Genomic DNA, 16,478 nt, shown 5'->3' with positions numbered 1-16,478 from the left:
TATGACTACTGCATCAAACACCAACCAGGTGGAGACAACCACCCTGCCGATTACATCTCAAGACACCCAACCAGATCCAGTGGGTCACCATGCGCTGAGGATGCAGGATACCTGTGCTACATCGTGGGGCAGGCCCTACCACCAGCTCTCACCATCGAGGACATAGCCACTGCAACGCAGGCTGACCTGTCAACCAAGTGGGCCAGAGAACTCACCATCACAAGCAACTGGAGGGACTACAGAAGGCTGTCACGCCAATGCGAAGGTGTAAACAAACAAGAGCTGGAAAGCATGTCGAAGGTCAACACGGAACTGGCAGTGTCAGAACAAGGAATACTGCTGAGAGGATGCCGAAGAGTAATCCTGTCGTCACTCTGCAGAGGACAAGTACAATTGGTGCACGAAGAACACCATGGGATTGAGTCAACCAAGAATCTGCTAAGGCAATCATCATGGTTCCCGCAGATGGACGACATGGTAGAAGAGATAGTGAGAAGCTGCTTTCCATGCCAATGCACAGCCAGGAGTGACCCACCACTCCCCCTACGACTGACGAGCATCCCGTGCAAAGGGGTCGCGATGTACTTCTACGGGCCACTCGAAACCGGGGGCCATCTCCTAGTGATCATAGACGAATTCTCCAGGTTCCCAATCGTCAAACACATTCAATCCATGACTTTCTGCCAAGTGGTTGGCATCCTGGAGGAAGTATTCAGCAAATGGGGCATCCCAACCACAGTAAAGACAGACAACGGCCTGCCTTTCAACAGTAACGAATTCCAGAGATTTGCAAGACATCTGGGATTTAACCATCAGCGGATAACACTGCTATGGCCACAGGCCAATGGGGTGGTGGAGCGGTTCATGTCATCAGTCAAAAGAACGATCCAAAAGGTGGCCATCGATGAGATGCCAATCCAGCAGGCCCTATGCCGCATGCTCCGCCACTACTGAAACACGCCACATTGCGTAACCGGGGTGTCACCCAGGGAGCTAATGGGGAAACACCAGGCCAAGACGTGCCTACCCCAAGGGACTGACAGAATCCGGAAGGGGGCGGAAGAAGAAGCAGCCCTGGAAGAAGAAGTCAGAGAGCGAGACGCGTCGGTGAAGGAAACAACCAAAGAGAGAATACACATAACCCGGGGAGCGAAGGAGAAGACATTCAAGGAAGGAGAAGAGGTGCTAGTGAAACAGTGCATACAGAGGAAAACAGATGCACGATACGACAGCAACCCCCTCCAAGTGACAGAAATAAAAGGGACTATGATAACGGCTGCCAACGCTGAGAAGGCCATCACAGGGAATGCGTCATTCTTTAGGCAATTCAAGCCTGAGGAGGACACTGGGCAAGAGACGAATAGGCCAGGAAGAGAAGTCTAAGAGGAAGAAGGAAGTCCCCTGACTGCAGAGAGAGTAGGGGACGGAGACCCAGCCAAAGACCGCCCCCGGCGACTTATCAAGGGACCAAGCAGACTCATTGAAGAAGTGTGACATGGACATAAGGAGATATGTGAGGGGGAGGTGTTATGAGGGAAGAGGACAGGAGACAAGGGGTTAAGGAATGGGAGGAGGGGCCTGCTGAGGGAAGTGAGGAAGTTAGTTCTAGAATAAAGATTAATCTGACAAGAGGTGTCCTGTCATTCTTACGTTCTGCATGAGGGACCACTCTATGTAAGAGTATGTAAAGAAGAAATTAAGAATGGATATGCAGCTTCCACATGATACCAGGAATCTGAGCTGTAGCATTGTATGGTCATTTTTGATGCCCTACTATTCTACATAACTCGGGAGAATAGCTCGGGGGCAACGTGCTTCCCTTGGAAGCAAGACAAACAGAACACCACAGGTTCGATCCACGGTCCGCGCTTTGAAACCTCTGGCTATTAAGCACGCATACATGCCAACCCTCCCGATTTAGGAGGGAGACTCCCGTTTTTTCAGGGGAAAATACTGCTATTTTTCACGTTCTCCCGCCTAAAATGGTACTTTCCCCAATGCATTCCTATGGGGAAATTGTTCTCTCCCGATTTATCTGAAGAAATCTCCCTCCCAGATGCCTCGGAATGTTGGCATGAATGAGCACGTTATAAATAACATATCATATCATATCACCAAAATCCGTTGTGTCTGCAAAACTTGTTTTATTCTTAGGGATTAGCATTGTATAGGCTTCTTTTCTTTAAGAATTATGCGGGCAACATTATTGTTCTCACCAATCCTGCGACGCGCTATAATGATTAGTTTTCCTTCTTCAGTGTTTCATTGGTGATTTATAAAGAACTGTAAGAAGGCGTCAGGGCCAAACCTTCACTTCGCACTACTTTTCGATAGGGTACTAAAGAAACATTTCAAAATGTTCACTTTTTAAAACCATGTTTTTACATGCTGCATGCATCACATTGCTGCTATTGTCAAAGCCATAAAGAGCGGCATTCGCCGTTGCCTAGGTAACAAGCCACGAGCTGGATGTGCTCGGCGGTTTACATGTAGGCTGGAGTCTCGGCAGCGAAAGAGTTAGTTGACTAGCGTGTCTGTTGTTTTCTAGGGTGAAAGAAAAACATACACAGGATTAGAAAGTAATGTGTAAAACCACCGGGTCTCTTAAAGAAGCCGCCATCTTGGAAGAGAGTTATTCCAAACAGAATAACCGTTTGACTGCTCTAATGTTTTAAAAAACTAGCATTTAAACATACATTTGGACATAACCTAATTCGTTTTTTTTATATACTATTTTTCTTTAGCTTCATAATGAATTAATAATACACCTATGTATATCAAATTTCACGAGTATATTTTTTACTAAGAAGCAACACATGTCTAGGTCACCACAAACTTTACAGACTAATGCTTTTTTTTGTACGGCTGATAAAGCGAAGCAATATAACTTGCTTTCCGTAATGGCAATTCCCTTAATATCAAACTATTTAGAAAGTATTTTTCACGCTAGCAGACGACGCAGCCGCTTGCTCTTAATCACAAGGAAATTAGTCGGCCATGTTGGAATAGCAATTTCTTCGGTCCATTGCAAAGTTTCTGACATTATGTATAAATATGAAAACCTTTTTTTAAAAAAAAATACGAATTGTTCTATAGGTTTATTTTGTCGACATATTTTGTTGATTTCTAAATGTTTTTGGAAGTTCTAAGTTTGTTAACTTGTATTATTCCGTTATAATTCTATGTATTTAACCATTAATTACTCACAAATAGCGCTTCGCTCGAGATGCGGTTCTAAAAAACTACATTTGGGTTTTGTTTTCTAGCTAATCTTTCCCTCTAGTCTGAGGAAATCACCGTACACCTCAAATGAATGTTGAGTGCAAGAGCCGAACTGAGCGTCTCGAGTCCGCTCTCTCTGTTAATGGCGCCGTAGCCCACCGAGGGGAAGATGGCGTCCTCGGGGGCAGTGATGAGCGGTCTTCTTCTGGAGAAGGGTTTGGACATAAGTCTAGCTGCCCTGCGCAGGCATGATCCTTACATTCGGGGTATCGTGGACGTTGCCAGTCAAGTAGCGCTGTACACTTTCAGCCATACGGCAAACGAATGGGTGAGTGAAAAAGTAAGAGTAAAAGTGGCGAAGAGCCGCGACGATACACGGGAAAAGAAGAAGGAGAAGGGGTAACCCAGTGCGAGTTCAGGCATCGAGAGGCATGGAGTATTGGGAGTATAGGTTGCGGAGACAACGTTAAGAAATGGGACGGGAGGTGATCGCACAGATGATGTGGGCTGGTTGGAGAATGGGGGTGAGAACTCTTGTGCGGTCATTGCATAGGAGCGATGAAATAAGTGCGGCACAAAACGGCTGCAGTTAGGGGACCTAGTCATTCCACACGCATTTTAACTTTAGACTACAGTCTTCCAAAAGACGTTCATTCTCACAGCGCTTTGAGTCCATACTAATGGTAAGTGCTATACAAATGCCAAATAACATCACTACACTAGGAGATAATGACAGATATAGGTAGAGAGAATAGATGGTAACAAAGGGACAGAGGGTGAAGGAAAATCTCAAAGGTATAATTTTCAGAAATCATTCTTTAAGTTTGGTTCTTTTCCAAAAACCATATATTTTTTATATATTGTTGATGGGTTTATTAAAACCGTTCATAACATTACAACAGTACATATATATGAAATAGCTAACAACGATACAAAGAATTGGACATAACATGCATGTAAAAAAGTAAACAAATCTGATCACAGCCAATTATGGCAATTGATTTCCTAATAACGCACAAAGCCAAAATCCATTAGAGAGGGCACTTGCACCCGCACAAATGTCAAATATAATTCCCTTAAACCTTGCAGTTTTGGGGAGGACGGCAGTAAATTATCCTGAGTTGTAATGGTTGTCAAGTTTTTACACACATGACAGGAGTTCGCGGGTTTGCGTATCTTAGGCTTAATACCCAATATTTCATGTCTCTGCAGTAGATTTAAAGCAGTTCCATAAAAAAGTGATGGCATTTCATATTTGGAAGTTTACATAAATAACCACAAACCACCACCACCCAAAACATTTTCTTCACAATTGAAGTTACAATACAATTTAATGTGAGAAATCTGTTCCCTAGTTTTACACCAATCAAAGTTCCATAGTCTCTGCTTGGTCTGTAGAACATTTTCTGCAAAAAATTGTTCAGAAACATTTAGTGTAGACGATGTCACCACAAATTCTTCACTGGGGTATTAACCACTGCAGATCTTTTCCCAACAAATTTCTCATTCTATTAAAATGGTATTTTGGTTGACTTGATAGTTTCTCCCTTATCAGCTCACCACCCCTTCTGAAACATCACATATTACCAAACCATTGGTATCCAACCAGCTCAATTTCTACATAATAATCGGTTACAGTCTACAGTTAATACAAATGTATCACTTTCTGAACTATCGACCTGTTCTTGTATTTGTGGTGAAGAGGAAGTACCCATTTCGAGCTGAGCAAATGACGTAGAAGCAGGAAATGCCAGTTTCACACCATGGCCCCAGTCTCTACTTTCTGGATGTCACAATATTACTTGGCAGCATTGTAGAGATTTAATCCCATCAGCATACACCTCCTACAGTGTCAGTAGCACTAATGAGGCACGTGTGCCCTCCTTTCCATCAGATCAGACACAATTACACCAGAGTCTTATTCCCACCAGGTGCACTCAACCACCCGGACAGTATTTTGGAACAATTATGACATCAGGCACAGTCACCTAGGACTGGAAAATGGAACAATGTACTCTGGGGAAAAATATTTTGGTCAATATTTAGTTCTGTCACTCTTTACCAGTAACATCCTAGTTTGATATTTCTAGTAGTCTTGACGTTCCCAATTCACACAATTCCAGTACAATGTTATGCCAAATTGCAAATTAACCCCACATTTATGGAGCACAAGCTTGTGCAACTTCAACTGAAAAGACACAAAACATCTCCATAAGCCCATTTCAGTACAGTGACAAGCACTGAGTTAAGGGGCCTGGACATCACTGTGAGACAAGGGTTTCCAAATTTCCAGAACAAAATTAATACATGCAGTCCTGTAAATTGACAATAGCTTCAATGTTGGCACCCAAAATAATCCTTATAGTAAAGTGTTTGGTATAGCAAAAATGTGCTTGATTGGAACTACCACATCACAAATGGATTACTATAGGCACTAGGGCTTGCCGATATGGACCAAAAGTTATATCTCGATATGTTAGGGCTGAATGGTGATATACAATATATATCTCCATAATGTTTATGTAGGTTAAATGCTCAGTTGTAAGCCAACTACGTTTGATATGCCAACAGTACTAATACTGAACGGTAAATGCAAAACACAAATCTAACATTGTCAGTTAAGCTCATCATAAAATTGCAATTGATTCAAAAGGACATCATCGCAACAATAATGGCAATACTATCAACAAATGCAAGTAGGATACACATCCCTATATGCACAGAAGTAGGCATTAAGTGACTGTCATTGTTAACGATATTGTGTAATTCTATATTGCTTTTGAAAATATGTATCAATAAATCTCCAAACCCTGAGCTATCCCCAGCCTGACAAATAGGCGCCAGCGTGCAAGTTATGTTATTGTGCTTATACCGCGCCAAAGCCCATAGGCATCCAAGTGCCGAGAGAACAGAGTACAGTGAGCAAAAGACTACCACAGGGGTTTACTCTAATTAAAAAGATGCATTTTTAATTGTTTTCGGAAGGCAGGAAGATCTGTTGTCTTGCGCAGGGATGCAGGCAGTGCATTCCATGCCTTAGCTCCCTGGGTGTGAAAGGCCCTACCAGAGCCTCGAGAGCGTTTCACCCGGTGCTGTACCAAAAGATAGCCTTCAGCCGACCTGAGGTTTCTTTTAGGCTGGTAAATGCTAATGACATCCTTAAGGTAAGCAGGAGCACTACCAAAGATGCATTTATGGCATATAGTTATCAATTTAAATTGAATTCTGCTTTCCACAGGAAGCCAATGCAATTTTTTTCTAGCTGCAGTAGTGGGTTCTGAGCGCTTCATTTGAAAAATGATGCGAATGGCTTTGTTTTGTATTTCTTGTAACTCCTGGATTTCTGCTTTACCTGCACCGCATAGAAGTGCGTTGCAGTAATCTACACGTGGTAAGATGACAGCTTTCACGAGTTTAATACGGTTTTCAACCGAGACTAGTGGTGCAACTTGTCTGAGCACTTTAAGATGATAGTGCTGGTGGTAATGGCTGCAACATGTGCTACACAGTCTAAGCTGTTTTCCATGAATGTGCCCAAGGTTTTTACTTTCTGCACGGTGTTAATGAAAGTACCATCTATCCTAAAACCAGTATAATCCTGGGCCAGCTTGATTTGTGCCTGACATGGGCCAAAGATCATGAGCTCCGTCTTTGTGGCGTTCAGACACAGCCAGTTAGTGGACATCCACTGTTTTATCAGTTGATAAACCGCATTTACTGTGAGTTGATCCGTGTCATAATCGCCAGTAATGTTGAGGACCAACTGGAAGTCATCGGTGTAGTTAGAAAAAAAGGTCTGGAAAAGATCTAATTCGTAACAGAGAGGAAAAATGTAGTTGTTAAATAACAGTGGGGAAAGACATGCCCCCTGGGGCACTCCACACGTTATGATTTGTGACCCAGAGGAACTGTCCACCCAATGCACCTGTGACCGACGACCCTCCAGAAATGCTCTCAACCAGGCTATGGCATTATCGGAGAGGCCCCCAACAGTCTGCATTCTGTCAAGCAAGATTTTGTGGTCTAGCAAGTCGAAGGCTGCTGATAAATCCAACAACATCAGCAGCCCTGACTTGCTATCTTCCAGTCTAGAAAGCATATATGTCTGCAGGTCCAGAAGGGCACTCTCTGTGCCATGATGGCAAGTTTATGTAAGACTATAGTAATCTCCTCTAGGTTTTACTATTGTTCTTTAAAGACTCATAGATGGAATTAAAACGGTATGATAAGATGATCATATTGTAGAACAAAGGTGTATGGCTTATTTTTCATGATTTTAAAATAATTTGAAGTTTTGAAAAACGCTATAAATCATGTCGAGCAAGCAGGCTTCCTGAAAATTAAGTAGACGTTTCTTAAATTTTATTTTTTTTAAATTCCTTTTCACTTTTGTCACAAAATTATTCACAAGTTGGCTAGCTAAATGGAGCTGCACTGAGATTTTCAGTTGCCTGCTTGCTGCTGTTTTCACTTGAACATTAGCATGATTCAGAGCCCTTGTCACAGATAAAAGGTTGCTCCATGGTGCTTTTAGTCCCGTTAACCAGGTCAGCGTGAGGTGCTGGGAGTGGATTCTCCATAATGATGGCTGGGGGGCGAGGAAAGCCAGCTGCTACGTCCCTGTGATGTGAAGCCCTGCACTATCTGTATTTATTTATTCTCCAACAGCATTGCACAGCTCTTCCCTCTCCCTCTTGCCGGGAGAGGTAGTAAGGGGTGACTTTGCTGGGCAGGTATGGGTCTGCTCTGCCTGCTACTGTATTCCAGTGAGACATTTTCCTACAAACCCATTACACGACTTTCCATCCGAATTCCTTGCCTCCAGTCACCCCTTTAAGGTAGTATTATGGATTAATCATGTCATCATAACTACTAATCCCTCACACAGCTTCCTTCCCCTTTGTTTTAGGTGACGTGAGAACAAGAAAACGATGGAGACAGGGAGCATAGTCTAGGTTAAAGAGAGTGATGGGCACTGCAAGAAACACACTGTTGCCATGGAGAGCGAGAGGAGTTAAATCACAGTGAGGATTGAGACAACCATGTTCCTGATGGGCAGATGAGCACACAGTCGAGAATGAATGGATGAAAGACCCTAAGGCGAAGGAGGTTGCGAAACAGGAATAGGTTGGACTACATATTTTTGAGCAAAGAGGGGATGGAAGGTAACAAGAAATGGTGACTGCCCAGCAAGGAAAGGGATTGATAACATATTTAGAGAAATGGTGGGGAATGGAACATCAGATCACGAGAAAGAAAGGAAAGGGATGCATCCGTCATAACAAAAAGGACAAGCGGAAAGGACAAGAGGATGGAGCCCAGCAGGACTTCCCAAGTAGATAGACATGGCCAGTATGTTGTGGGGGCTGTGTGACCTTCTGCTTCCCCTGATGTCACAGAAGGCTCTCTTCTCGAATCTCATCCTTGAAATATTTTAATATTGGTTCTGGGATCTGACTTGAAGGAGATCTGGTACTCTAAATGACTAAATCAGGTAGGTTAGTACAAGCCTATTTAAAGCACAGTTTTTGTACAAAACCAGACTTGGTGGCACCTGGGCCAGGTTAATCCTCATGAAGTAGAACTATCACAGTAATCATGGAGCATGCCTCCGCATAGAAGGTGCCCAGGGGGTGCTTGGGGAGAGGGATGTTCTAGGTTATTCACAAAAGGCCTTGGGATGGTGGCTACTAATAGTATTTTCCCTCCAGCAGAAGGTCTGCATAAAAGAGCTTGAATACCAATGATCTAGCTAGTCAGTGACTTACGACAGGCCCCTTTGTCACCAACCTGCCTTGCTTTTACAGGCACATAATCTCTACAACATTCCTGTAATCGAGACTCAAGTCCTTACTGCCCAGTTTTTCACTGACTATTCAGAAGGTGATCATTTGACTACTTATGACTGCCTACCTTATTCCCTTCGCCCAAAAGGTCTTACTGACCCTTAACATCTTGCGTCCTATCTATTTTTCTTGCTCCTTTTTGGTCATTGTGGCAGTCTAGAGTAGATCATTTTAGCAGTCTAGAAAGGTGCTACCCACCATAGACCGAGCTGAGCACTTCTTACACACACAGAATATATTGTCTATGATTTTCTTTTCAAAGTCTTCACATTGGGAGCATCGGTTTGTGTATGGAAGACTGGCAACTATGCCTACCGTCAGAAGTAAGAATAATTGTATCTTCTGCGCTTGACATGGCAACCACTATACCAGATGCTTGCCCTTTGGTATACCCAAGCACAGTGCTCCAGATACGATTTTGAGGTGGGAGTAGTTTGAAATCGAGGGAGGCTGGGAGCTATTTAGCTCCTGTTTGCAGGCTGGAAGAGCCTGGTTAGCTTGACAGCAACAGCTACCTGGAGCTACTTTTGGCTCCCCAGGCCAACTAATGCTGAACAAACACACTTATGTGAATTTTACTCTGCATTTGGGCCAGTCCCAAAATAAACATTAGGCCACATCTAGAAGACAGTTAAAGCATAATGGGTCCTAAATAATGGACACATGGGTAGGTTTGCATCTTTATGTGGAAGTTGGAATTGTGGAACACTATTTGTTAACTCCTCGTTCCCCAGTGGTAGCTTCTGGTCACTGGCTAATGGTTGATACCCAGGAGCTGCATTTAGCTCCTGCTCACCTAATCTTCATTTTGATCCCTGGAGTAGTTTACTCCCCATTTTTAAACTTTGAGAGCAAATGTAATTTCAAGAGAGTAAAAATGAGTTTTTTCCTTTGCAAGAGTAAAAAGTATGCAACATCTGACTGACATGTGCAAAAACTGTATGGAAATCATTACCATGTGGCAGATTTCTGCATTGTGACGGAAAAGCAGGTGTCTTTCACAATTAACAGATATAGCACATGGTGCAGTGGCACAAACACCCTCTCACAAATGGAATAGATGAGCACTAATACTGAGTTTCCCTTACATATAAAGAAAGGGTACAATAGCAGTATACATTTTTCACTGCTTTGCTCACACATCAGATCAGCTTGAGTAGGAACCGTGCAGGCTCTACACAAACAGAACCCCAGTGCAAGCTTCAATTATGTAGAACAGTTGGTGATCAGTGTAATGTTTAACGCAAAGGTGGAAGATTCCCACACATGGAACAGATCAGGAATGTGTCTGCACAGTAGAAGCTCCTATCATATATAAAACGGTGTAACATAGCCTTCGGTAGTGCACATGCCACTCCAAATATAGTAAAGGTATACCATTGATCTCAGTAGCTTAGCTTTCCTCACATAAAACAGGAACATTGTGAGTCTCAACAATGCATGATTACCACATTTGGAACAGATACATTGTGGGTTACAACAGTTTAAGTTCCACTTGCATAGAGAAAGAACAGCATGGGATGGAACACTGCAAGCACCCCTACACTGAAGAGGCAAATTAAGGACCTCACCACAGCAGAGCAAGCTGCACTCGCATATAACTGGAACATCATAGGCCTCAGCAGTCCAAATTACTGTCACAAAGAACATGCCCAGCGTGTGCCTTGCCGATACAGCAGTGGGAGAACCACCCACGTACAACAGGAACATTTAATTGCTTCAGCAGTGCAAGATCCTCAAAGATGGAACTAATATAACGTTGATGGCGCCTAGTCAAAATACGTAGGCTAACTCGAATCAGAAAAGATTTGCATAGTAGGTATTCAGTAAATCATAATTAGGACTTAACCCATAGAAAAACAAATTATTTCTATACCAATTCAAAGCCACTCTACACCTGGTTCACTTCCTAAAACATGTTGTAGAAGGGGGATGTTATTCTAATACAGGGCAATCCCTCACGTCTTTCATTATTTCTTTAAGGTCCATCCATCCGTTTGATCCCTTTTGCAACTATTTAAATTTCTAAGACACAAAAACCTGGCCAACTGCAGAGTAAAACAAACATGAATCGTATTGTGTTTTGAGGTTCGTTAACAGAATTGTCTTTTGATGTTTAATGACTGTCGTATGTTATGATACAACAATACAGAGAGGAAAAGACTCCATGCCAAATTCTATACCTAATCTCATGGTGAAATTTTGTCTGGACAGAAGTAATGATTTGTTATTTATATAGCATTTCTGGCAAAGCTCTGTACATGGAACATATTTACATACAATTGTATCACCCAACTGAAGTTGGTATTCCTTTATCGACCTTGGAAGGATAAAACGTTGAGTTGGCCTTGCTGGGATTCAAATCTGTGACCTGCAGATCATGCAGAGATCTTGGCAGCTAGTGCTCAACCGGCAGAACTATCTAACCAGCTAACATCCTTCAGAGGTTGGTAGACTATCGACTGAGGTATAATCACAGTGCCTAGAAGGTGGGTGAACTATGCATAAAACACTACATACGCATGTTAAATATCTACCTGGATTATCGCACTACAGAGACAGGTTTGCTGAGTTTCTATTACAAATGTAAATTTCATTTTTGTTTTTTAAACAGTGCTTTGACTACCTGTAGAGGTAGGTTTTGGATGTTTTAATTGTAGTCTTTACGATGTGAAAGAAGCTGTAACACCTGTAATTGGTGTAAAGACAATCACTCACCCTTGAGCAAGGACACTGCTGCCACTGACCATTTATAGTAATGTACCCCATGGACTGCAAGTTAAGGTTGAATGGATGCAAGCTAGACCTTGCATGCTCTTTACACAATGCTTTTATAATTGGTGTAAATTATTATATGTTTAAAAATGATTTACCTCTGCAGGAGTGTACAAGAAAAAACATGAAAATGAATATGGCCCATTAGAAACAAAACAGTTGTTCAGCAAAGGAGGTCTGGTTTCAAACAATGTATTATATTTGTGGAAAACATTCATGTGTATGAGTACACCATATAAATGCATCTTAAAGGTAAATGCACACAGCACAGGCACTCTGAAAAAAAACTTTTGTGCAATACTGGTTTGCTTTCACTTTGTAACTCAGTTTTCCATCTTAATTATAACATTGTAAGAAAATATGCACAATGCTTCTGTGTGCTCCATGAGCATTTACACACAAAACACAACAGACCCGAACAGAAAGAAACAATTCCTTAAATCACAGTGTGCAGTTTCTTTCTGAAAGGCTTCAGAGACAAAAATGTGTTTCAGAGACTTTTCTCCATGGCTTGCAATTACATTCATGTAGATAAAAATCAAAAGAAGCATTCTCGTTTCTGTCAAGTAACCTGACCTTTGCACTGCTCTCTGCTGTAAACCTGTGCGTAATTTACGCAAGAAAAGAATCGGATTTACAAGATTTTAATGTGTGTAAAGGCCTGGTACAATGCTTATCTGGAGGCCTGCCCAAGCCGGGCCATTTCATTTAGAAACAGTCTTCATGGATTATGTGAAATGAACACTTGGACTGACCTATAATAACAGATTCACCCTCTTTTCCCAATCACCCACAAATCACCATCTCACTAATGTGTGAGGTAACACTATGCCTTTTAGTAGACTGCTCTGATCTCACCTGCAGGCAAATTCGGGAAAAAATAGCGGGGCCCTTAACTAGTCTTGGCATTTATTTTGTATCTTTGCTCTTTATTATCCTGTATTTTTTGGCAACTTTTTTTTGACAGCAAAATGCTGGTGGGGTTGTTTGGGTAATGAAATATGGGTTGTTGTAGGAGAGGGCAGAGGAAGGGGTTTGTAGGCGGGCTCACCTCGCATTGTTCATTAAAAAATCGTTGTGATAAAAGTTGCAATGAAAAAATGTGCGATAGACGTACACCCTCACCTAGCGAACATCAATTCTGCACTAAAACAAGCATCATGCACATGTTACCCTATTACACGGGGAGGGTTGCTACCACGTATAATGCATTAATCTGTACATTTGTTACTTACTAGGCTTTTTGTTTCTCGTGGCACCATGTTTGAGCCCTTTCACACCTGGTACAAATGCATTTTTTAATTTCAATACCTTTTTGGAGCTTATTGTCACTAAGACTGTCTTCTTACCTCTCAAATTAGAAACTCTTTTCCTGTATATGCTTTTAACTGTGTCTTAAAACCATTGAGGCCTGCTCATGATATGTCTATTCAACTCCTTTGCTACAAACCGTGACTGCATTAAAATATTCTCATCTTATTCATGGTTCCCAGAACTACACATATTCTAGCAATTGTTATGTTAACTAGATTTCTTGCGCTTCATATATAATCAGTTATGAGTGCGCAATCATATAGCCTTCTTCATATTAGTTGTGGGTGCAGCTGCTTTCTTTTTACATCATTGACTCTCCCAGACCCAAGCGGATTTTAGTATCACAAACTGTTTTAAACAGCCTTTATATTGTCCTATGTCTAAGCAGTAAAACACAAAAAAGACCATGGCCCTGTACATTGATGTAATCATCTTATCGTACTGTGCCCTAGGTCATGTGACATGAAGGGTTAGCACTGCATGCAACATTTTATAAACGTATTGCCAGTTCTTTTGTGAGGAATTCGACCATCCACACAGGGAGTCTGTGCTTGCCTGGCCTTTTTGACTTTTGTTTATTTAAAAGAATGACTGATGGGAGATCAACCTCCGGAAAATATGTGGGGCCATTCCTGCACATATTTTTCACACTTGCCGCACAGCAGAAAAATATCAGTTTACCAGCTCCGCCCACCCCTGTCATGTGTAGCTGACACCTGACAGCTGTGGGTACATGAAAAGCCTCTGGCTGTGCACAGCCTGATTTAGCATTTGAAGGCCCCATGGATTTGCATCTCCATTGTTACTACTTGCTGGTAGTGGCGAATACTGAAGAATGTTAATTAGCAGGCCTCAGGGAAGTCCTGGGTGCAGGAAGTGACGATGGAGACCAGAGACCAACACCTCTTTGTAATGCAATGTGTGTACTTGGTACGAACACCCCTCCTTGGTATGAAAGGGCAGTGAATGTCCTGACTGGATCCGCTCCTTTCAGAGCACAGAAGTATGTGAATTGTAGGAGATGAAAGTCTGCCTGAAACCCCCTACTTCAAAGGAGGCCCATGTTGCCACCAAGCACCACATAAGGCTCAGTTAATTAGGGAGACACTTTGATGTACAGCAGACAAGAAGATGAGTGAGGCTTGGAAGTCCTCCTTTCCCTGTCTGTTGCCAAGTGCCCTGATTCTGACCTGAATATTCAATGAAGACCGTTGGTGGAGACCCATGATTAGTTCATTAAGGTGGGCTTAGCCTGCACCAATCACTGGGGCCCGTTCGGCTTTAAAATAGGGCTGAGCCCCTCACTGATCAGATCTGAAGACTTTGCAAGGAGTAAGGACTCATTCCGACCCAAGCTGAAGGTACAGTCTACCTTACATCCTCTGCCAGTGAAGGAAGGCCAGGAGTTCCAAGAGGGATCCAAGATCCCTCCCCTAAACATCTGCCAGGGAACAGAGGGAGATAGACTCTGAAGACCCGTCCACCAGCTCCAGAACTGATACCCAGCCAGCACACAGCGTGCTCTGCTAGGTTCTGACAGCAAGCTTCCTAGGTGGGAATTGCCGGAAAGTCTCTGGACAAAGGACAAGGCTGTTGCCCGCTAACACCCTCCTGAGCTTTGGGCCATCCGCCTTGAAAGGACACAAGTCCTGCGAAGAAGCTAGGAGGAGTGCCACTCAAGCATCATCCAGCATCCATCTTTTTAAGGACCGTTTAGAAACAGTCGAGTCCTCGAACTGCATTCGGCTGCACTGCTGACTCATGCCGCAGTCACCGGACCCCGTCCCAAGACTCCTCGACTGGCATTCCAAATACGCCAACCAGCACACACGATTCTCGGCCCCAAGCTGCTGCGCCGGACAGCCTGCAGATGTCCTTCGTTAGCCGAACTGCTTTCCGCCTGGTACCCGCAACTGTCTGTTGTAGTAATAATAAAGTAGCTATTTGTATACAACCTTGACTGGTCATTCCCTTTTATCATTGGGTAATAATTGTATTTTTCGCTGTGTTGCAACTAACCAATGATCCATGACCTTGCAGAGATGAGCCTGCCGTTCCATTCACATTACCAAAATTGGGCAAGGAGTTCTTAAAATTTACTTGTATTCCAATCTGTTTGGATCCCTTCTGGGGTACTAGAGGTGTGGGGCTGATGGTTTAGAAACCGATATTCATCCTTGGACCACTGGTGCCCTGGAAGTTGATTCGTCACACCTTTCCTCTGAAGTTCCATTTTTGGTGCATTTTCCAAGGGACCTGAAACATGGCTTTCAGTGCATGGTCTTGCTTTGTAAGAATTGTAATGGTTATCTTATGCAGTGTTTGTTTTATGTGCATGATTCTCAGTAACCTGAACAGAATGTCGACACTCTAAAGAGCGCTTTGTGTTTTTACACAATGCAGTGACTGTACGTGGTTTGGTGCATGTTTCAGATTTGCACTCAGTCTTTGTTTTGGTCGTGCTTACTTTTCATCTGGCATACATTAGATTGCCTGGTGGAACTTAACTAACAGTCCTTGTTGCTTTGTAATTACAGGAGAAGACCGATGTGGAGGGAACGCTGTTTGTTTACACCAGGTGAGGGAGCATGTGCAAGTGTCTGTCATTTAAAAATAAACCTGGAACAAAATGCTGTTGGATACTGAAGGACTAAGTTAAATCGCAATGTAAACCTCTCCTGTCCAGAGACCATCCATATCTTTGATCCTATCAAGTGGGGTTGTGCCTTAAGAGGATTAATGACCTTTGTTGAATGTAGCGTTGCAGATAAGGACACTGTACTCTCGTGCTTTGTTCTTGCTATTGGTAGGTTAGTGTGAAAGACACAAAGATGAGCTAGATGCCACCAACTCAACTTCACGTGCCCGTCACACTACTTTGTGATTATGAAGACTAAAAAGGGAACACCGAAAGTGCAGTGACTGCAACCTTCTCAAATCCGGAGCTTTATCAAGCTATCTACCAATAAGATCTAGGGCTATAAATACCCTCACTTAGGGTGCCCTAGAAATTTCTCAGAAGAACCAACCAAACTGATTTTCAATGTACAATCTTATATTCTGTTTCTGCTACCAACTACTGTCAGTTCTCTATTCATATTCAGTTTAGAACTGCCCTGTCTTAAAAATGGAAGGAAAAGCCTGTAAGGGGAAACCTATAAGCCAAACATAGCTACGTGAAGAGTATTGTGCTCTAAATTGTACTCGATGCACGATAGTGGTACAAATGGAAACGTTTTAGAAAACAAACTAAGGGACACTGAAGTAGAAGTAAAAAATAAATGTCAAAATATCAGAAAATTGCTAAATGGATTGTCAATA

General features: G+C 42.7%; 1 protein-coding gene across 1 annotated transcript in view; it reads left to right on the top strand.

Annotated features, from left to right (window-relative positions):
• The first annotated feature begins 3,288 nt into the window (after positions 1-3,288).
• Positions 3,289-16,478, top strand: part of DCP1B (decapping mRNA 1B) — a 344,394-nt gene continuing 331,204 nt past the window's right edge. Inside the window, exons 1-2 of the mRNA XM_069628640.1 lie at positions 3,289-3,550; positions 15,695-15,735. Of these exons, the coding sequence (XP_069484741.1) occupies positions 3,392-3,550; positions 15,695-15,735 (200 nt within the window). The 5' untranslated portion in view covers positions 3,289-3,391. The remainder of the gene's footprint in view (positions 3,551-15,694; positions 15,736-16,478) is intronic.

Source organism: Ambystoma mexicanum, chromosome 12 (assembly GCF_040938575.1).
Source record: "Ambystoma mexicanum isolate Mex_15411 chromosome 12, UKY_AmexF1_1, whole genome shotgun sequence".
NCBI lineage: Eukaryota > Metazoa > Chordata > Amphibia > Caudata > Ambystomatidae > Ambystoma > Ambystoma mexicanum.
This window is presented reverse-complemented; position numbering and strand designations above follow the sequence as displayed.